Raw genomic sequence first — 23,525 nt, 5'->3', positions numbered from 1 at the left:
GAAAGTGCATATGAGCATCAAATACTTTATTTGTTTATAAATAGCATATTTGCTATTTTGAATACCTTGAAATTCTATTCTCCACAGAATAAAGTTTGTTACTGACTTGGAGATTTCATAAATTACATTAATTCCCATGGAGCTTAGAGCAGTCAATAGAGCTGCAATGTTGTCCCATTGGATACCAAACTTGGTGAAGTTCTTAAATCACGTTTTCCGATGTGTTACTTTATTGTTTTGTTTCTTTGTTTTTAAAACAGTATTAGAACACAATGACTGTATAGAATGGGTGAATCCAAGAATGATATCCATTATTTTGTGACAAGGGTCTCAGTGTAATTGTCATAAAGATAATATATAAATGCAAGTAAAAAAGGCAAAACTGCAGTGGACCTTAATGGAAGTACTGTGTGAGAGAGTACTTCCCAAATCAGAGTTAATCTGCCAGCTCTTGTGCACCAGTGTACACAGATGCCATGAAAGCTTCTGAACATGCTTCCTGCACAGTAGAATGGTGAAGAACCCCGCAGGATCCCTCTCCTTAACATACCCCCTCCATTTGCAGCTCTCCTTTTTGCTCTGGGCTTCAGAGCCCAAATCCAATGACACTTGTTGAAATCCCACTTTACCAGGTCATTCAGTCAGTGAGTCCATTAGCACGTTCTTCCCTCATGAAGTCAGTGTGTCCCAATGTGTACTGTCCTATCCCAACAGTTTTTCTTCCTCAATCAGAACCCTATAATTAAATAAGATCAATCTTTAATGTTTATTCTCCCTTTATTTTCCATATTAAAAAAAAAAAAAAGTTTTTCATTCTTTCTCACAAGCAATGCATCCCTACTTTACAGTTTCACCATTCAACACTGTTTGCAGGTGAACCTTCATAGTTTTTATTAGTTTTGTTTTAAAAAGTTTCAAATTATATGGCCCCTAGAATATGAAACACAACAAATAGCTCTTGCATGAAATGCCATTCATACTCTAAGGTCATGTAATTATGGGCTCATTAGTACTAAGAATGAATTTTGTGCAGTGAGTTATAGTAAGTAACATATCCAATGTTAAGAACTGTATTCACAAAAAAATGTATAAAAATCTGACTGTCAAAATACTTTAAATATGATTTACCATCCTGCAATATATATATATATATATATATATATATATAATATAATGATAATAACAATAAAAAGGCAAATGTCTCCTGGAGAGCAGACTTTGGTTTTACACTTTGCAAGTACTAATATACAATTACGAATGTAATTAAAGGTTCTGAAATTGTTTAAATTTCCTTTAAAAATGGCACTGTGGTATGTTTTACTTTTTTTGTTTCCTGGAAAATATTAACAATTAAGAGTGAAACAGAAATCCACTTCCTGAAAATCAAATTATTTTTTCTCATAAAAATTGTATCATAGGAAATCCCAAACAAAGCCTCTATATTTTTAAGCCCCTGATTTAGTCAAAACATACAGACATTGCATTAAAGCTGAGAATAGGCTTAGGTACTTTGCTGAATAGCAGTGGAAGAAAGCATATGTTTTAAATTAATCACATGCATAAATGCTGTCTTGAACCAGAGCAAAGCTGCACTCGGCATGAAAGAAAGCAATTTTCTGCTACAAAAGTTAAATACAATCTTTAAATTTTAATGTCTCTGATTGACCTTTTCTTTCATTATTACTTATAACCAACATTCTTCTTCATTGTCTAAAATTATCAATTCATATAAAGTTAATGGTAAAATGCTTGTCACCCTTGGAAATATCTTCTATCCTTTTAAACTACAAAATTATTTTAAAGGTGTATAAGTTTTTCTGAGTCACAGTTATCATAAATCAAACCCAGAGCATCATTTTTGTCCAAACTACATGAAGAAATTAGTAATTCCACTCCCAGTCCTACATATATTTTTTTGCATGACTTTTATCCTAACCATGAGGAGTGCCCATGAAATAAGTTGTGATGTTAAATTGCTGTGTTGGATAATCTTTGAGGAAACTGTCAGTTTTCTTCTGACATTTCTCAAAGTATTCCAATGTCACAAACAGCAAGGAGGGTTAGAATTATGGTATTAGCCTTCAAAGCCAGTTATTAATGTGTAACGCTTATTTCATTTAAATTGGCATCCTGTGGAAGCTGACACATTTAACACCTGATCTTCAGTTACTTGCTTCAGTAATGGGAATAACTTATTGCCACCACGGAATATTTGGTATGCTGTCCTAAAACATAAAAGTGGAAAATCTCTCCTGCAGAAATCCCTGCTTACATTTTGTAGTGACTTTTCAGACAGTTTCATGCATCTGAAAGCATTTATTAGATGTGCATCCTGTTTTGTATCAAGACTGATGAGATTCATTTAAAAACTTTTCCAAGTTACATTGAAATTCAAACTTTTGTTTACTTTTACTGTTAGCAAGGGTTTATATATTTAAGTTATAATCCTTATTCAGAAATTCCAGCTGTTAAAATATAGATAATGAAGGGACATTATGTATGCTGCCTAATGTTTTCATTCATGGTTATACTGTTAGCTGTATTAAACACGTATATGTCATGAGTGTTAAAAGAGATGGGCTTATCTTCACCATTGATTTTTCTAATTCTCAGGTGAATGGTTAACTATGTTAGTAACTTTTCATTGTCATACTATACTTTGGAGTACAGTGACACAAAATCTTTCCACATCTTCTGGAAGAATCCCACAATGCCCCAAGTCTCAATGGTCTGTATGAGTGGAGTTTTACCAGGAGAAGATCTGAATATGAAATCTGATTTATGATAAACAAGTGAGATCACATATTGTCCAGGGAAATTTCATTTTGTTCCCTCTGTAGGATGACATATGGACCTTACAGTATAAACCACAAGATATAAATAACAAAACTTCTACCAATATTGATTCAAAATATTTTTGTTTCCATCCTTTATCACTTTACGTGAGTATGTTTCCTCAATAAGTTACAATATTATTTCTTTTTCCTATCATTGGCAAGTCCATTTTTCTTTTATTGTGGAAAAAACAAATGTTTTTTTTAAAAAACAAAGTATTAAGACTATGAAATTATATTAAATTTGAAGCTCTGAATTTATCTCTTCTTTTACTTCTACAACTTCTTCTTTTTCTTTATTAAGCTGATCCATTGACGAATACTTTAGCTAAGGTCCCAGAAGGTTAGCTTTCTCATGAGTAACTTTATTTTTAATACCTGATTAGAGGATAAATAAAATCAGACATTCATTTATATGATATTTTATGAAAATTATGAATTCCTTGTCCCTTTGTGTAATTTCAGAATTTTTTTCTTTCCCTTCCTGAGTTCTTCTTGCTATTCTTTTTCTACTGTTGACCCAAAATATTATGGTATTTAATTTAAAAATAAATAAATAAATACATAAATAAAAAGGTATGTATGTAATGTCTGAAAAGTGTGGAATGGGGTTGAGAATTCCACACACAGAGATTTTTCTTCATTGTTTGACATTTACCCAAGAGCAGGGTGGGAATAGTTACTTCTGATGCACAATTGTAGCTGATAAAGTATTCTTGCAACACTGCTCTCTACCCAGAATGCTTATATTTTTGCTGCATCAGCTTTAACATCAGGCACAACTGTAGGTAATCTGCCAGGTTTCATCAGCAAAGGAGCTTCTGGAGATGTAAGATGCTGAGTGTCTTGTTACTTCATGGGCTTTAGGACTGTTACGAGCTTTTGTGGGGTTTCTGCTTGTTATTTTTATTTTGGGGTGGCTTTTTCACTCCAAGTAGATAAGAAACAGATGTTTTATTTTCCAGACCTACATTCTGGGTTACACTCCATTTTTATGGAAACTCTCCAACTAATGGAATTCTTACATTCTGACCAGAAGTTGCAGAAAAAAAATAAAAATGAAAAAATCATGTATTATTTAGACAGATGGGAATGAAAGATCGGTACAACAATATGAAATACATAGAGGTATTCCATTAATCATCCAGGAGTAAGCACTAACAGCTCCCCAACTTTCCCACTTTCCTTATTTTATTTTATTGTATTTTTTAATTATCTTATTAGTTTTCCATCATATGCAATGGTTAGTATCTCTCCTGCACCTTTTCTACTTGTACATATTTTATGTTTCTTTTAGGAAAACTTAACTGCCATGAACAGTTAGGAGCATAACTTCTCTATTTAAAGAGAAGGGAATATTAGTTTTGCTTGGGAAGAAAAATTTCTAGGTTTTAGAGTTGGATGGGTGGACACAAGAAGGTGACCTGAATGGAGAGGGAAGCATGAAGCATTAGACAAAGCAGACACATAATCAAGTTTCTGTGCCTCTCAAAAACACAACTTTCTGGGGACTGAGACACAAACACTATAACACCTTCCCACAGATTCTCCCCAAAAAAAAAAAAAAAAAATGTAACTAACAGTAGAAAAAAAAAAAAAAAGAACTGTTATAATGTCAAGGACTAAAAGATCATAAAACTATACAAGGACTATCAGGACACAGTATGAAAAGGGGAAAAAAAAAAAAAAAAAGTGTAACATTTTTTATTTATTTTTATTTTGTCCAGTGTAGATACACTGAGATTTTTTTTTTCCCTTATGAAATACTGAATTATTCTAATTTGCAGTCTAATAAAATCTGACTTTTATCATTAAAAAGCTCCCGGACCTCTTTGGGCAAGATCCAGGGAGAGATCCAAGTAGATCCACATCAGAGTTCTGGGGGATTTGGAGGTCCTGCCATTATTTTACGTCATGGAGGTGATTTTATGCCTTAAAAATATTATATTAGCAACCTGAATCTGAGGTTAGTTTACTGAATAGGTAGATTGAATTTATTTGATATGTTTATATAATCTGTATTTCATTAACCTTTTGAATAAAACTTATTTCAAACTGGAACTACTAGACTATTATAATGTTTCTTAGTTACACACTTGATGGCTGAGTGGCTTATAGATGAGCTTTCTCTCTGTTTCACTTTTACTCTCCACACAGGGTTTTGTAATAATTTTTGTTGTTTTTTAATTATTTTTTTTAAAGGTGATGACTGTCACTTGATAATTTCATCAGACAGCAGTATTTATTCGACTCTTCTGAGAAAGATAAGACAAAAGTAGCATTTCAAATGAAAATTTGAGTTGTAATTTTCAGCCTTCAAAGCCTTATACAAACAAAAATTAACGAAGTTGCCTATACTCTTCTTATGCTGATATTCTGTTAAATTTACTCTAGAAATCACATCTGCTCTGAAAACTATAACTGTGGATTCATTTCTAAACATATTTTTAGGAAGAATATATATAAACATCTCAAAGCTACCAACAGAAGATAACACAGCATGATATATTTTACTACTGGAAAAAAAAATGTTTAAAGAAAGAAAATACATTCCATGGCTAGATATCTATCTAATGTTTAGGTGATTTGGAGAAAAGATAGAGGAATCTTACCTCCTTACTCCCATAGAAATGAAACAAGTAAAATTTTACTACATATTTTAATGACTTCTTTGGGCAGTGAGAACACAATGGTGATTTGTAGAAACCCAGATAATTTTTACAAGTATATCAGTGAGCAACAGTAATTGCATTTACTCCCTAATGAATTCAATTCAGAACAAAGGTATAACAAAGTTAAAGTTGGTCTCTGAGGATTTTTTATTTGCCTGCAGGGCTTATGCTGTTTTCTGTGATTTTTTTTTAAAGGATCATCTGTTTCAACTGGAATCGCACAAATTTGAGAGAGGACGAGGCAGGTGCCCTTTTGACCCCAGTTCTTCCTTCACCTCCATCTTAATTGGTAATGATCTTTATGTCACAACCTTCACAATCCTGTCAATCATTCATTCTGAGTCTCTTTCTTCAGCACACTGAAGGTGTTGTCAATCTTTCATTGTAAACTTCCACATGTCATACTTAATCTTCATACTTAATCCAGTGTCGCCCACACTAATATTACATCCTAGGCAGCATTAACTTCAGCAAGAGTGCCTCACTGAAGTAAGTAGATGCTATGTGACATGCACCATCTTGAAAAGGTAAATGATTGTTGCATAATTTTGAAAATAATAATTTCCTGTTTTACTTCAAAGCAAAGCAATATGCCTAGATTAATCTTTTACAATGGTGATGCAAATATGCAAACCTAACCATTTTTCTTCTTTTCAGATGTAATCTGAATAACAGACATCTTGTAAAAATGTGAATTTAACTGTTTTTTTTTTTTTTTTTTTTTGTTTGTTTGTTTGTTTGTTGTATCTGAGGCACTTATTGTTTATATAAATTATAGTTTGTGGAGATTGACAGAGATTTATTTCAGTGCTGTTTATAAAAATCACACACACAAAATGGATGAATACCTGTTTTGAGGGTTGATCTTATACTCAACAGTTATAAAGACAGAATTCAGTGTAAGTCACACACTGCCAGAAAGCTGTGGTTAGGTAGTGCTTCTCTGCACCTTGATGGTGAGTTTATCACTGCTGGGCTGGGATCTTTGAAGTTGTAGTAGAGCAAACCATACATTTTTTCTCCTGTAATGTGTTCCAGAAAACATTTTGTGAGATCAAGTAAACACAGTCTTAGCAATATTACAGTACATTGGCTAAAAATAGGCTGGAAGAGCAGGTAGAGGGTGAAATTTAGATATGGTTAGGGAGTAACACAGTGACTATGTGCTTTTAGGAAACATAAATAAGATGAAAACTGAGTATTCTAGAAGAATAGTCTGTGAAAGAAATTACTAGAAAAGAGAGGTTAAGGATCAAATAATTTTTTCAGTGAGAAAAGAAAAGAAAAGAAAAGAAAAGAAAAGAAAAGAAAAGAAAAGAAAAGAAAAGAAAAGAAAAGAAAAGAAAAGAAAAGAAAAGAAAAGAAAAGAAAAGAAAAGAAAAGAAAAGAAAAGAAAAGAAAAGAAAAGAAAAGAAAAAAGGTAGAGAGACCTTGATATTTCTATTCCATTTCAAATCTTAAAGTTGGATCTTTAATTTAAACAGTTAAGTTTCTAGTTATTAACTTCTGTGATATAGATAACCCTTGATTGTGAGGAAGTATTTGCCATGAGTGACAGATATATTTGTATAAGCAAGATTTATTTGTTCCTTTACATCAGCAAATCACAAGAAGAATATTTACCAATAATACCAAATTTCTCAAAGTCCAGCAATTCATCAAAACCTTGTTCATTTCCATTATCAAACATTACAACTCAAAATTTTAAGTCAGTGGTTTAAGAAATCATGAAAGAATCAAGGGAAAAAAAAAAAAAAAGTATTTTGACTGACCTTTCACAATCCATTACATACAGATTGTTACGCTTTTCTTCCACTCTTATTTCTAAATTGTTTCTAAAATTTTTAACAGATTCCAGTCTTAGCTCAGTCTGGGAACAAAGGCTCATCCCATGGAATTTGCTGTAGGCCTGAAACCTCATGGTCTAATCTTGAAGTCCTCCTCAACCTTTATTCAGACAGAATTAAGTAAATAAATTAACCTGATCATGTTCCTACTGTGAGATCAATGTGAATTTTATTTGCTTAAATGGAAGCCAGATTGTCCCAGTGAGCATTTCAAGACAAATGATTAGTCGTTGTGCTTCTGGTCTGTTCATTACATTGCCTGGATTATTGGAAGTCCTATGAATCCTCACAGCTTTAACTGAAAGAGAAATTCACTAAATAAGCTTTTCCTAATAGTCATAAACTCACTAAGCTAACATGGAAAGATTAACACAGAAAAAAAAACAAACAAACAAACAAACAAACAAAAAAAAACTTATTTTTTATCAGCTCAGTGGTACAACTCCAAGAAATAGGCAATTTCTCTCCCCGTCATCAACAATAATATGACCTGAGAAAGCTATTTACTGGCTGTTTTTCAAGGCCTCCACTGGAAATTCTATCATTTCATAGAATCATAGAATGTTTTAGATCATAGATCATAGAATATTTTTAAACCATAACCAAATTATTTGTTATGTTTATAATTTTTATTTATAATTCTATTTATAATTCTATTGAAACTGAACACTTCTAACACTTAAGAAAAACATCCTAAAGTTTCTTTTTGTTTTGTTTTGTTTTTTAATTTCCATATATTTCACTATATTCTACTAACCAGAGACATACAGATTACAGAATAAACAGAATTAACGCTGCTACTTAGAGGACAGGATGTGTTTATCTCTGTAGGTATCCATTTAAAAAGGGTGGAAGAGACATTAACCAAATATGGCTAATGTTAAAGAATCTTTAATTGACATTTGAAAATGAGACTGAGACCTCTATCCCAAATTAATTCTAAAAGGAAGAGATGTCCCTTCATTCAGCCTTGATGTCTACTCATGACCCCACGGCAGGAGATATCAGCCTCTGCATCGCAAACTCTTCACGAGTAGTTGTACAGTTTTCCCTCCAACACTTGCAGGCTGCATTCCTCTTCACATCCTCCAATTTTATTAGAAAGTGAAAACTGCTGCTGGTATGAGGTCAGTGTTCTCTTGGAGACTACCCCTAGGCTGCACCCATTTAGGCTCAGACAATGTGCATATCCTTGAAAAGGATTCAGGCAAACCTGTTACCAAAGGCTTTCACATCCCAGCTTCCTTTTCTTCCTAACCAAAAAAAAAAAACAAAGTCTGCTTCTGCCTCTGTAAGAACCATATCTAACTCACATTAACAACAGTCTACACCAGTGTGGCTATTGGTTAGCAGTGAGGATTAGACTAACAAAGAAACTTTATCTACTTCTGGTAAAAGTTTGAAAGCTCTTCATCTTGCAAGATCTTTTGCACCATTGCTAATTAGAACCAGATTTAGATAGATAAATTTAGGAAGAAACAGAATCTATTGTGTGGTGTCTCTTTGCATATTTTGACACTTCAGCTAAAACCTCACTTCAGGAAAACAATAATCCGTGACTTGGCTTTAGAACTATGCATCCATGCTGTTATATGTTTTATTACAGGTTATCTGACTCATTGGTAAAGTAGCTTGTGATGAATTCCTCAATTTATGAACAATTAACTTTTAGCAATTTATTGTCACTATCAGGAAACAGAATGGATGTTGGATGGCAAGCAGGCTGAATAAAATGTTCATGTTTAGATAAACTGCATTTTAAACTTTTGGACTTTTATTTCTAATGAATTCTCCCATCTGCTTTCAATAATCAAAACTATGTTTGATATCTGTTCATGCACACAGATTAATTTAGAACACACTCGCTCTTGAAAGCTGAGAAATTAATTTATGCCTATATTTTGTTACCTGCAATATTTCACAAGCATATGGTGATAAACTTAAACTACATTTGAAAAAGTTTTTCCACCCAAGGAATCCATTCTGATAATGGTTTCTGTTCTCACAATTTTAGAACAGTTTCATGTATTTGTGTATTTTTTTTTTATTCTAGACAATTAACTAAAAATAATACAGTTTCTCTCAGAACGAAAGACAATAATTGAGTGACAGAAAAGCACATACAATGAGAAAGTTTACTGGCTAAACAAATGCTAATTTCTTTTGAATTTGTGGTTTCCTACTGGGAAAAGTATAGCTTTCTGCAAATCTGAGCTGGCATTTTAAATATAGCTGATATAGGAAAAAAAAATGACAAGAAAAAAAAAAAGTTGACAAGAAAAAAAAAAAAAAGCATGGCTGACAGAAAAAGAAATGCATGAAAGATGCTGCTTATATTCTATACCTTTATTCATAACTGAGTTAGTCCACTTAGTACAAAGTCATGTAATGGGATTTCACATAAAAATACTACAGATGATTAGCTTATATCTATCAGTTTGAAGCAGGTACACAAAGCTATACTAATACCTATACTAAAGCTATACTAATAACCAATGAAGGAAATCAAATTCCAAGATGGAAGCAGCCTATTTATAAAAATTCCTTGTATGTTAAGTTTTTGGAATGAAATCACATGCATCTTATGTAAAATATACCAAATAATTTAAAATAATTGGAAATTTTTACACTGATAGTTCCAAAACAGTATATATTTGTAGCAGATTTCAGTCAAAAATCCAACTTTACTTTGTGGTCTTTACTATGTAAAGGTAGAGATTTTGTCAAGAAATATGGTTGTTCTGTTAGTAAGTCTCTGTATGAGATTGGGAAGGTCATATGACAATAGGTATCATTAAAGAGCATGATAAAACCCCTTAAAGGAATGAAATAAAAAAAAAAAAACAACATTAACAATGAAAAAATACCTGTTCTGTTTGTGTGCCTTAGTCTGCTGAAACTAATAGTAATGAAAAGGACAAATAAAAAATATCTGATAGTTTGGGTACTTCTGTGAAACAGAGACCCCAATAACGACTGAAACTGGTATGCTGTACATCAGTTACATTAAAAACAGTAAATATGGGGCATAACAGTAAATATGGGACATATGTCCTGCATTATTAATAGCAGGAGCTTCTTTAAACCATGACATGAATGGATGTTAAAGTGAGAATAAAACGAACAAAAAACTAACTTAATTGTTCACCTCAAAGCACATTTCTAGCACATTTAACTTGTGTGTAGTTTACAGACACCAGAACAAGATCACAGAATCACAGAACTGTAGGGGTTGGAAGGGACCATGAAAGATCAGCGGGTCCAACCCCCTGCCAAAGCAGGTTCCTCAAAGCAGGCTGCCCAGGTAGGTGTCCAGACAGGCCTTGAATATCTCCAGAGAAGGAGACTCCACAACCTCCCTAGGCAGCCTGTTCCAATGCTCCGTCACCCTCACTGTGAAGTTCTTTCGCATGTCAGTGCAGAACTTCCTGTGCTCTAGCTTGCAGCCATTGCCCCTTGTCCTATCCCCACAAACCACTGAGAAGAGGTTGGCTACATCCTTCTGTTCCCCAGCCCTCAGATATTTGTATACACTGAGGAGATCCCCTCTCAGTCTTCTCTTCTCCAGGCTGAACAGACCCAGGTCTCTCAGTCTTTCTTCATAGGGAAGATGCTCCAGGCCCCGTATCATCTTTGTGGCCCACTGCTGGACTCCAGGATATCCCTGTCTTTCTTGTACCGGGGAGCCCAGAACTGGACACAGTACTCCAGGTGAGGCCTGACCAGAGCAAAGTAGAGGGGGAGGATCACCTCCCTTGACCTGCTGGCCATGCTCCTTTTAATGCATGCCAGGATCCCGTTAGCCCTCTTGGCCACAAGGGCACAGTGCTGGCTCATGGTCAACCTGTCGTCCACCAGGACCCCCAGGTCCTTCTCCTCAGAGCTCCTCTCCAGCAGGTCATCCCCCAGCCTGTACTGATACTTCAGGCTGTTCCCTGGGGAACACCACTAGTCACAGGCCTCCAGCTAGACTCTGCTCCGCCGATCACCACCCTCTGAGCTCAGCCAGTCAGCCAGTTCTCAACCCACTTGCCGTCCACTCATCTATCCCACACTTTCTCAGCTTTGCTAGTAGGATGTCATGGGAGACAGTATCAAAAGCCTCGCTAAAGTCAAGGTAGATGACATCCACCGCTCTCCCCCCATCTACCCAGCTGGTGATGCCATCATAGAAGGCAACGAGGTTGGTCAAGCACGACTCCCCCTTGGTGAATCCATGCTGACTACTCCTCAAAACCTTCTTCTCTTCCAATTGCTTGGAGATGGCATCCAGAACAAGTTGCTCCAATACCTTTCCAGGGACAGAGGTGAGACTGACTGGCCTGTAGTTTCCAGGATCCTCCTTTCTCCTTCCTGCCCTTCTTGAAGACCGGAAGATCAGACTCATGAGTTTATACATGCCTTAACTTTGTATATTATGAAAGGCATTTTGAGTAGATTAGAAACAAGTAAGTAGATCTTATGAATCTGTTTTACTTTAAAGAAGTAAACTTATATGTACTTACTATCCTTTACTTCTAGGAATTCTTGATTTTAGAGGAAAAAAGTTTGGAATTGATTGAATTATGCCCTGTACTTAACTCCAAGGATAGACAAGAGTAGGGAAAAAAAAAAAAGTAAAAAAAAAAAAAAAAAAAAAAAAAAAAAGTTAAAGTACCTTTAATTGGTCCCAAGAGAATTTTAATGTATTTGTTTGCTCAAAACAAGTAGTAGCTAAAAGTGTGTGCACATCACTTGAGCTAAAACTGTTTTTTGACTGGGGGGGGGTGTTCTTAAATAAGAAGAAAAAAAAAAAGGGGAGAGGATGAAAATTTCCGTTCTTGTTTTAGCAGGAGTAACCATGCTGTGTTAAAACATAATTTTAGCAATTAATTTGTTTAGTATGTGTGAATATAATTCCTTACTGAATCTGTAATTTAACTGGATGAGATGAAGAAATGTGATGGTCTGTGAAATCACTCAATTTGCAGCTGATTTTCATTGGAAGATACTGGTTTATCAGTGTGTTTTGCAGCACTATAGAAACTGCAACTAGGATGGAAGTGAGTTGATATGTAGTAGTAGGTTTTCAGTGGAGGAGAAAAAGTAGAAATATTGCTAGGGTTTTTCAAAACTCAACTTCAGTTAGTTCTCTAAAGTTAGAATTAGTTAGCACTTGTAAAAACCAAGTGGTGTTCAGAATTTGTAACATGGATTAAAAGGATATAGGCAAAGAACTATTGTAGAGCAAAAAAAAAAGTAGATCCTCTTAATGTCAAAAGTGTAAAAGATCTCAGAATTACATTGAATGTTCTTGAATTGAGATTTCTGCTGGTCACACTCCTCAGTATCTCATCACCCTCGTTAGGTCTTCAACTGTCTGTTTGACAGATGACTCCTGTCATTTGTCTTCTGTTTAGATTAGTAACACTTGACTGTAAAAAATCAGATTTAATTTCTGTATCTGTAAAATTGCTTTAATGTAACAATATCCATCCAAGACTGTGACTTCAATTTATTTCTCCCAGGATCTCACAGGTAAAATTAGTGATAACTTTTTGGGTGTATGGTGGGATACCGTACCAGTAGGTTAGTTATGCATACAGAATTTAGACCTATGTCAGACAAAATGAACAGGCTTCCCATCTGAATTTATGAATGTTTGTATGTATCCTGAGCACTAGGAAAATGTGAAGAATCATCTTTCCCACACTGAGTCTTTTTCCATGTTTCAATACCACGTTAAAGGGATAAAGGAATCATATTTTTTTATTACACATCACAGAAAGTTGCCAAAAAAAAGAACAATCACACACACACAAATAAAAATGCAATAAAAAAATTATCCAATGGCATTCTTAAAGGGGGCTTTCTGACTAATGTAACTCATTAATTTCTGTTGTAAAGATTGATTAGGACATTATTCAGACACTGGCAAGCTCCATTGTATAAACTGAACTGTGTTGTTAAAAAAAGTTCTCTATTAGTTCTGGTTAACTTCTGATACTATAACTTGTTGTTAAAAAAAGTTCTCTATTAGTTCTGGTTAACTTCTGATACTATAACTTGTATTTAATTTCACTTGCTAATATTTTACACTAAATCACCAACATGTATTTTACAAGGCAATATTCATTCTTCATAAAGTGAAAACTATGCTCAGCCCTGAATCAGCAGAGATCTCCGAACAAGCTCCACCTGCCAAATTACTCTATGTTGTTCAGAATGTTTATTTAGAGTTACTGTACCATTACATTGATATATATCTCTTGAAAGAAACTAAATTCACACACTGAGGGAAACCAACAAGATTTTTTTTTTTTTTTTTTTATAAATTCCAGCAAACATTATTTGAATTGATTTGTCATGATTATTACTTTTTTTAGGAGGTAGGGAACCGTGCCACTGGAAACTCCACTCAGATTAGCCTAGAACTGGAAATAATTTATTTCCCTCTTCTTGTGCAGTTTAATTCCTGCTGCGTTATTTTCTAACATAAGGGTGCCACCTAGTGACCATCAGTGTCTGCTTTTAAAATTAGGCCTAAGAAATTTCTAATCTAATTCCAAATGGATATGAAGTGTATTACTCTTAATGCTTGGTTAGTTAAGAGAGAATTGCACCCATGCATAGAGAAGTTGTAGAATTATTGCTAGTATTATTGTAGAATTATTGCTAGTATTTCAATACAGTAAAATATATCCAATATCATGATTATAGGTCAGATAGTAATAGGCCAGATTTCTGAACTAGAGATATATCTCCTTTGGTTGTACACAACTATATGTAGATTTTCAAAAGTTATTGATAATCAGTATATCATACGTCATTCCACTTGCTTAATTCATGAGCATCACCTAAACCTTTTTGAAAATGGGCCCCATTTCTGCTCCCGTAATTTTGTCAGCAAATGTTCACCATCAGATATGCAGGATGGAAGACATCTCAGGTCCTGTCCCTACTCTGGTGAATATTTTAATGATATGAAGACAAGTTGATGATGGACAAGGGCAAAATAAGTTCCTTTTCCTCTGTCTTCTGAACACCTAAACTCGTCAGCCAGCAAGATACACCCAAGATGCATTTATCCCAGGTAAACTGGAACAGCTCTAGCAGTCTGACTGGGGAAAAGCAAAAACAAAACAAACAAACAAATAAACAAAAAATATAAAATAAAATAAAATAAAATAAAATAAAATAAAATAAAATAAAATAAAATAAAATAAAATAAAATAAAATAAAATAAAATAAAATAAAATAAAACAAAATAAAACAAAATAAAATAAAATAAAATAAAATAAAATAAAATAAAATAAAATAAAACAAAATAAAACAAAATAAAATAAAACAAAATAAAATAAACTCAGTCTAATAAAACTTGTGCTTGTTTATAGAAATCACTTCTAAATTGACAGGTCCTACTTCTTATTTCCCCAGCTCAGGAGAAAATCCAGCCCTCAGTGTTTTCAGTACGTTCTTCACTAATGAATCTTGTTTTCAGCCATGTTTTGCACAGAGCCAAATGTCACAACCGTCCTCTGAAAACACTTCCCTTTTTGAGGCTCATTCTGTAGATTCAAGCGTGGTGGCACCTTAAGCTGTATCCATGCACTGTAGCCTAAATCAGTGGGTTGATGCAGCTATCATCATTCTTTTCCTTAGCACTGCATCCTTTGGAACCTGCCGCTGCATTTTCATTCAATTCAATTCAAATTTCATTCACTTTCCTATTTGTTACCCACTCACCCTTCTCTTCCTCTGTCCCCACAATTGCTATTGCTTTCTTGCTAGCCATTTCTCATCCCTAAAATACTCATAAACCATAAATCCAGTTCTAGGGGACAAGCAGTTAGCTGCTCCTTGTTAACAAGACTGGTGCACATTCAGAAACAAATCACTGATCTGAATCTTTGCAGTGGTGACAATTTAGGTGTTGACAAAGGATAGGTATGTCTTGGGCTAGACACTGTATGAGAGTGAGATCTTTGAACATTGGTACCTGATGTGACAAAATGTTGTTGTGGTAAATGTGGTTACATGTTATTTTAATAACTTCACATTTTGTGTGTGAATATATCCCAAAGTCATTGTCAGTCTTGAAAATGAAGTTGAGCCCATGAATGAAATTGGAAATTCTTGACCTCATTCTGTTCCAACTGTTAAGTGCCACAATGCTGATACAATATCTATAAACCCTTTGAACTGCATGTAATTTACTGACTCACTTTCCTGAATTTGAGCCAATCCAAATGACATGTTTATAATGCAGTTCCCATCATTTGCAATGAAATTAGTAAGTAGAGCTTTATCATATTTGTTTGTTTGTTTGTTTAATGTATGGTCTACAGGTGGTGAACTTTTTACTGGTCTGTACAGTGACTACTGGGGAAGAGATGCGGCTGTCTTTCGCACCATGAATCATATGGCGCACCTCCGAACTGAACCTGATAGTGAGCGCCTGTTAAAAGGTACAGCAAGTAGAAGAAAGAATGTAGAACCAGCAGTGTTTTGGATGACTAGAGAATTTCTGTTTAATCAGAAATTAAAATGACATTGTTCATGAATATGCATATCCAATTACAGATGATTATTTTTTTTTTCATGATTTTTTTCATTAACTTCCCACCAGGTTTAAAAAATTGAAATCTTTACTCTGATTGCATATTGGTTTTAATAAGTGAGGCTTTGAAATCCTTAATTTTTCACTTTTAAAAATGTTTTCAATATATACTTTGGTTATTCCATACTGTTTCATGACATCAGTTATAATTAAAATAATATTTTAAAATTCTCTAATTAATGGGAGATTTTAATTAGAACATAGGTTTTTTTTTGTTTTGTTTTGTTTTGTTTTGTTTTTTCTAGATGAGATCATTTAATCTTTATGTTGCAGTCAAATAACTGAGTGGTTGCCAAGTTCTGTGCTAAAGAGGCTTATTGTTATACAATAACATAAAATAATAAAAATACAATAAACATGCAGTCCAATAGAATAAAAAATAAAGCAGATTATTTTAAATAAAAACATAAAAATATTGCACAAGAAAAATATTGAGAAAATTTCTGTGCTGGTAAGTTTATGAAATGTTTCATGATCTTTAGTCTGGAATGTAACTGAATTTCAAAGCACAGAAGTTTCTGTGTACTGGAAAGCCAGAATCTTGATTTTTCTTACTCCAAAAGTATTGCAATATTTCATCATAATAGTGACATATAGTGACAATAGTGACAGCTAATGTTTGGCAAAAAGAGTTAATAATTTCCTTTTATGGTAATTCATATGGTGAGCATTATCTTCTCAGTGAACATTGCTAGAAAGGGCAAACAGAATTTTTTCCTCTCAAATTTCAAGGCAGTTCGCTCTTGAATCAGAAGAGAGAAAAAAAAAAAAAAGTTCTGCTACATGTTTTTTTTTGTTTGTTTTTGTTTTTCCTTCATTAATTTGGCATCAGACTTGAATTAAATTCATTTTAAAAAAAATGTGTTTAGAATGTGTTTAGATATCCACTATAAGTCCAATAGTTAGGCCAGTGATGAATGGAGTGTTTAAATATATGGGTAGCAACAATTACATAGATGCTTTCAATATGCAAGCAAAGTTGCTTTTCTCTCTGGTAGATGTCATTATTTGTAATATACAATTATAAGTATTATGGCCTTAAAAATAGTTTTTAATTTACTCTGTATTCAAAATTTAATTTTTCAATGTCCTTAAAATGAATGTCCTTTCAATGTCCTTGAAGAACACATTAGAAAATTTACAAGCAAAAATTCTCTAGCAATGTCTTCAAACACAGTAACTGTTTTCATACAGAACAGAAATTTAGAAAATATTTACACTACCAGCTGCTTCTTAAGAAATTGTACTAATTGCACAAACGACATTCTAATTTTAAAAGCTTGTAAAAATTTGCTGCAATTCTGTGAGATGAAATCATTCATAGCTCAACTTGGTGTGGGGTTAAAAAGTATATAGAATAGACTGAAGTTTGTACTTACATGTAGGTTTCCACTCTGTAATGAAATGTCAAAGTAGGAAAATTTTAGAAGGTTTTTATTTCATAACGAATATACACAATGTGTCTTCTATCTATGAAGATATGTGTCCTAATATGCCTATTAGCTGAGATTATAGACCAGAGATTTTTCTTTAACTAAAAGGCTATGTTTCCAAAGGTAGCATTTGTATGCCTGATTTGTATGGGGCAAGAGATTTTTATGTGAATATTAGTGCCAGGTTTCAGCCTAATACAAATTAAAATACATAAACCCTGGAGAACAGAACTGGAAAGAGATCCTGCACGTATACAAAAGGAATATTGATTTGTGAATTACAGCTATAAAAATAGTTTGACATTAATGTATTCCACATGTTCTAAAGATACCCACCTACAAAAAAAAATCATTTTTTTTCCATCACAATGTTCCCCTCAGGTAGTTTTCTGACTGACAGATCCCTGACTCTTTCAGTTCATTATTTTTTTCTTTTCCCACCAGTTGATTCTAAGAATTGCAAAAATAAAATAATGTTTTAATAAGCTTGACCTCAATGCATTTTTGTTTTCCTTTGAAGAACCAAAGTTTGTTGGCTCATACATGATTCCTGACAATGAAGACCACAATGATAACAAAGTATATTTCTTCTTTACTGAAAAAGCATTAGAGGCTGAGACAAGCAGTCAAGCCATTTATACCAGAGTGGGACGTGTGTGTGCGGTAAGATCCTTTTTCTAACAACCCAATTAAGTGGACATTTTGGTTGTTCTTCCCCAGGCAAATATAGCATCTGTTAATGTACATGAGATTAAATTATAGGTCTGAATGAAAACCCTGCTTCTAAACAGCCTCAAACATTAGAAAACTCAAAAGTGTCCCAAAATCTGGGCTTAAAGTGAATTCTGCTGAGAAAGAAGGACAAAGTTCAGAAACCTTATTATTCTGCTCGTCCTATTGCTTGTTTCTTGAAAGAGACTGACCCCAATTTCACCAAAACCTCCTTTTAGGTAACTGTAGAGAGCACTGATATCTCTCCTTTTCTCTAGGCTAAATAACTCCATTTTCCTCAGCCACTCCTCATAAGATTTGCTCTGTAGAACAAATTCACCAGCTTCATTGCCCTTCCTTGGACACTCTCCAGAACCTCAATGTCCTTCTTGTAGTGAGGCCCAAAACTGAACACAGTACTTGACATGCGGTCTCACCAGACCTGAGTACAGAGGGACTATCACTGTATCCCCAATCTTGCTGACTACGCTGTTTCTTGTACGTTTCTTTATGTGGGTTCATGATGCTGTTGGCCTTCTTGGCCATCTGAGCACACTGCTGGCTCATATTCAGCCAACTATTGACCAATACCCCCAGGTCTCTTTCCACCATGCAGCTTTCCACCACTCTTCCCCCAGAGTGTAGCATTGCATAGGGTTGTTGTGCCCCAAGTGCAGGAACCCAGCATTTGAGCTTGTTGAGTTTCATAAATTGGCTTAGGCCCATAGATCCAGCCTATCCAGATCCCTCTATCTATCCTTCCTACCCTCAAGCAGAACAACAGAACAACCATACAACTTGGTGTTGTCTGCAAACTTTTACTGAGGGTGCACTCAATCCCCTTTTCCATTTTATATATATAGACATTAAAAAGAACTGGCCCCAGTACCGAGCCTTGTGAAACACTACCACTAGTGACTAGCTGCCAACTGGATCTAACACTATTCACCACAACTCTTTGGGCCCAGCCACCCAGCCAGTTTTTTACCCAGCAAAGTGTATGCCCACCCAAACCACGAGTAGCCAGTTTCTCCAAAGAATGCAGTGGGAAATAGTGACAAAGGCTTTTTTAATGTCTAGATAAACAACATCCACAGCCTTTCCCTCATTCACTAGGTGCGTTACCTTGTCTTAGGAGATCAGGTTCATCAAGGAGGACTTGCCTTGGATAAACCCATGCTGACTGGGCCTGCTCACCTGGTTGTGCCATATGTGCTGCATGACAACACTCAAGATTATCTGCTTCATAACCTCCCCTGGCACCAAGGTCAGGCTTGTAGTTCACCAGGTCTTCCTTACAGCCCTTCCTGTAGACAGGAGTTATATTTTCTAGTCTCTAGTCAACTGAGACCTCCCTGGATAGCTAGAACTACTGATAAATATAAGGAGTGACTTGGTAAGCACTTCTGCCAGCTACCTTAGTACCCTTTGGTGGATCTTATTTGGCCCCATAGGCTTGTGTGCACCTAACTCGTAGGTCGCTAACCATTTCCTCCTGGATTATGGGTGCTTCATTCTGCTCCCCATTCCTGTCTACCAGATCAGAGGACTGGGTACCCAGAGAACAACTGGTCTTACTACTAAAGTCTGAGGCAAAGAAGACATTAAGTACCTCAGCCTTTTCCTCACCCTACGTCACTATGTTTTCCTCCACATCCAATACAGGATGGAGACTCCCCTTAGCACTCATTTTGTTGCTAATGTAGTTATACAAGCATTTTTTGTTGTCTCAAATGGCACTAGCCAGATCAAGCTCCAGCTGGGCTTTGGCTTTTTTAATGTTCTCCCTGCATAGCTTCACAACATCCTGTAGAACTCCTGAGTGGCCTGCCCCTCCTTCCAAAGGTAATAAACTCTCTTTTTCTTCCTGAGTTCTAGACAAAGCTCTGTGTTCTGCCTGGCTGGTCTTCTTCCCCACCAGCATGCACCCTTTTCTTGACACAACAACCCAACAGCCACAGCAAGGCAGGAATTGAAAGTGCTGAAAATTTGTTCGAACACCTTATAGATGCTTGCCTCAGACTTACTCTAGCTGTATTAGCTCTATAGATAGATCCAGAGCTTCAGTTTCTAAGACAATGTCCATTAAACCCTGCACTGTGATTCTAAAGCAAAGCTAAACTTTGTTAATGTACTCACTACATCCAGTTAACCAAAATGAGACATAAGAGGCCTGCAGCAGCTGTATATTTAACCTATGCAGGGATGCAGTACAGAATTAAGAAATTCTTACAAACCCACAGCTCTTAATGAGACCTGGACTTGATCAATGCAATCTTACTTGAAAAGCAACTCCAGAGAAATACTACTAATGGACGTGTGGTTTGAAAATGTATACTTTTGACATTAAAAGATACAATGAGTGGCTAATTCAGTGGACATGTCTGTGGTTTTAGATTTGTTCAAATTACCATCAGTGTTTGTTTCTTTTTATGCAGAATGATATGGGAGGACAACGAATGCTCGTGAATAAATGGAGCACTTTCCTGAAAACCAGATTAGTTTGCTCTGTGCCTGGGAGAAATGGAATTGATACACATTTTGATGAATTAGGTAAATATCTTAGACTTCAACAAACTTAAAACCATCATATAAATGATATTTCATTGTAGCACATCTTACTCTCCAATATTGTACATGTCTTCATTAGTCTTTTGTTTGTAATGTATATGAAGTTCTATATATGGGGAGTTAATTATCATCAATTATGCCTTTACTGCTTGCATTGTCTTTAAACATTGCTTTTAAACTCTGCATAAAAATACATAGCATATATAAGTAAAATAACATTATGCTTTTAAGAAGTAATGACATTTCTCTTTTGAGTCTGAGAAAAGTAGTTTATTGCCAGTAACACTGCATTTAAATTTTACAGAGGATGTGTTTTTGCTGCAGACTCGTGATAACAAAAATCCAGTGATATTTGGCCTCTTCAACACTACAAGGTAAACAACTAGAAGAAATAATAACAGCAGTAGAAGAATGTTTGAACAGCTTATTGAACAGTTAGAAGTTGCATGATAAATATCCCAGAGTAAATATATAATAAACAGTTTAATCCTTTTTTCATCCATAGCGGGCTTTCTTGTTAAAGAAAAAACTGCTTTATGACAGGAGCTTGAAGTCTCACACAGTAATCCAATCTGATTCCAAGAAAACAAAACAAAAACAAAACAAAACAAAACAAAACAAAACAAAACAAAAACAAAACAAAAAAAAAAAAAAAAAAAAAAACATTAATTAACTAAATATTTCCCTGCTTGAAAATTTTCTAGTGCCAACATGTATGCACTTCAGCACACTTATAAAAGAAGTCTATTAAAGCCACCTGTCTTTCTTTAAGAGATTGACTGTATTTCAAGTTTAAGTATATAGCACCTTAAATTTCTTCTGACTTCTTAGTAAATCCTAAAATGTTATCTGTGATGTTGCTGGTGGCCTCCTTTTCCACAGCAGCCTAATCCAAGTGCAAGACTGTTTATTGGAGATCTAGCTTTAGGATGTAACTGGTAGAAAGGAGCAGCTATGCTATTGCAATTATTTATCTCTCCTGATTTGCTGTTTTCAAAGAAAGAGAGGAATATATAGTCCTGTAAGGAAGTGGTCACCTATTACTTCCTACTGGACTTCTGTGTCAGTAGGCAGAGGTTGACACCATTAAAATTATCTGAATCACCTTCTAGTCTTCAGAAAGAATTCTTTTGTAGAGATCTTTGATATTTCTTCAAAAAAAAATATTAATTGCTTCTCCAGAACTAAGAATGTAAAAACAATAATAATTTTTTATATATATATATATATGTATTTATATATATATAATTTTGTGGATTGATCTACATTGTGTGGTCTTTATGAACCCTGACCAGCATTCTCGCTCAACAATATAAAAAGACTCCTGTTCATTTCAGTCAGTTCTTGGCTAATTCCCATCTTTCCAAGGAGCAAGAATAGGAAAAACCTTTGAGAAGAAAAATGGTTAAGTGTTTAAGTCACTCATCAAAGACCAAAGAGATAATTTCCTTGTCCTTCCTCTCTGTTTATAAACAAGTAATTGAGAGCCTGCTTCAAATTTTCAGATAAAAGCACTGAGCACTTTTTAAGTATTATGAATATAAATATATTAAAGACCTTGTAAAGAACATTGCACATAGTAGTTACAAGAAAAATATATAAGAAACACCAATTATTTTTTTCTACATGAATGGTGTTGCAGTGTGACTTCTTTTTAACCATATTACAATACCAGTATTATATGTAACAAATGTGACATATTGTTGTAATAATGTCTTTTAATTTTACTTCATAGCAATATATTTAGAGGGTATGCTGTATGTGTTTACCACATGGCAAGTGTCCGAGCAGCTTTCAATGGACCATATGCTCATAAAGAAGGACCTGAATACCACTGGGCTCTGTACGAAGGGAAAGTACCTTATCCTAGACCTGGTTCAGTAAGTAAAATTTATTTTCCACTTCTTTACCCGTGTAAATGAACTTAAGAAGAAAAAGCAAACTGCTAGTAACGCATAAATCTTACTGACTTCACAGTCCAGGATATATTTATTTTGATATATACAGATTATAACATTTCTGGAAGAGTGTGGAAACTTAGCAATAAGTTTTGTCAAACACCAGAACAATATATCTCCAAAAAGAAAACAGGGGAGTCAAGTATATAGGGTTTTTCAAAATCCTAATGGGACTTGAATTCAGGATCCAAAGAGGAATGGAATGGAATGGAATGCAATGCAATGCAATGCAATGCAATGCAATGCAATGCAATGCAATAGAGTAGAGTGGAATGGAATGGAGTAGAGTAGAGTAGAGTACAGTAGAGTACAGTACAGTACAGTACAGTACAGTAGATCGGAATGGAATGGAATGGTTCAGTTGGAAAGGATGTACGAAGATCATCTAGTCCAACTGCCTGACTTCTTCAGGGCTTACCAAAAGGTAAAGCATATTATTAATGACATTATCCAAATGCCTCTTGAACTCTTGAGCAATGAAGTTACCTCTCAGGCTCCTTTTATCCAGACTGGACAACCCAAGTCTTTTACCATCTTTGTAAAGTGTAAACTTTACACTTTGTAAAGTATACACTTTCAAGTACCTTAACATCCTTTTATTCTGTGGGGCCCAGAGCTGCACACAATATTCAAGGTGAGACTGCACCATCACTAAATATGGTGGGAGAATCACCTCTTTTGACTAGCTGGCTATTCTGAGTTTAATGTATCCCAAAATGAAGTTCACCCTTTTGGCAGTTCACCCAGGGCACACTGTTGCCTCATGTTGCCCACTGTCACTAGCACCATCAGAACACTTTCTGAAGAGCTGCTCTCCAGCCACTCATCTCCTAATCTGTAACTATCTCCAGCATTACTACATCCCAAGTGCAGAACTCATTTGTTGACTTTCATGCCATT

General features: G+C 34.8%; 1 protein-coding gene across 3 annotated transcripts in view; it reads left to right on the top strand.

Moving 5' to 3' along the window:
- SEMA3E (semaphorin 3E) overlaps positions 1–23,525 on the top strand; it is a 155,417-nt gene that overhangs the window by 108,165 nt on the left and 23,727 nt on the right. For all 3 annotated transcript variants that reach the window (XM_084496316.1, XM_084496315.1, XM_084496317.1), the window contains 6 exons: positions 5,702–5,795; positions 15,681–15,800; positions 17,906–18,048; positions 20,535–20,649; positions 20,972–21,041; positions 22,403–22,547. In XM_084496316.1, the coding sequence (XP_084352442.1) occupies positions 5,702–5,795; positions 15,681–15,800; positions 17,906–18,048; positions 20,535–20,649; positions 20,972–21,041; positions 22,403–22,547 (687 nt within the window). The remainder of the gene's footprint in view (positions 1–5,701; positions 5,796–15,680; positions 15,801–17,905; positions 18,049–20,534; positions 20,650–20,971; positions 21,042–22,402; positions 22,548–23,525) is intronic.

The sequence above is a fragment of the Aythya ferina genome (genome assembly GCF_964211825.1).
Source record: "Aythya ferina genome assembly, chromosome: 1".
Taxonomy (NCBI): domain Eukaryota; kingdom Metazoa; phylum Chordata; class Aves; order Anseriformes; family Anatidae; genus Aythya; species Aythya ferina.
Note: the sequence above shows the minus strand (reverse complement) of the source record. Positions and strands in the feature narration are given on the sequence as shown.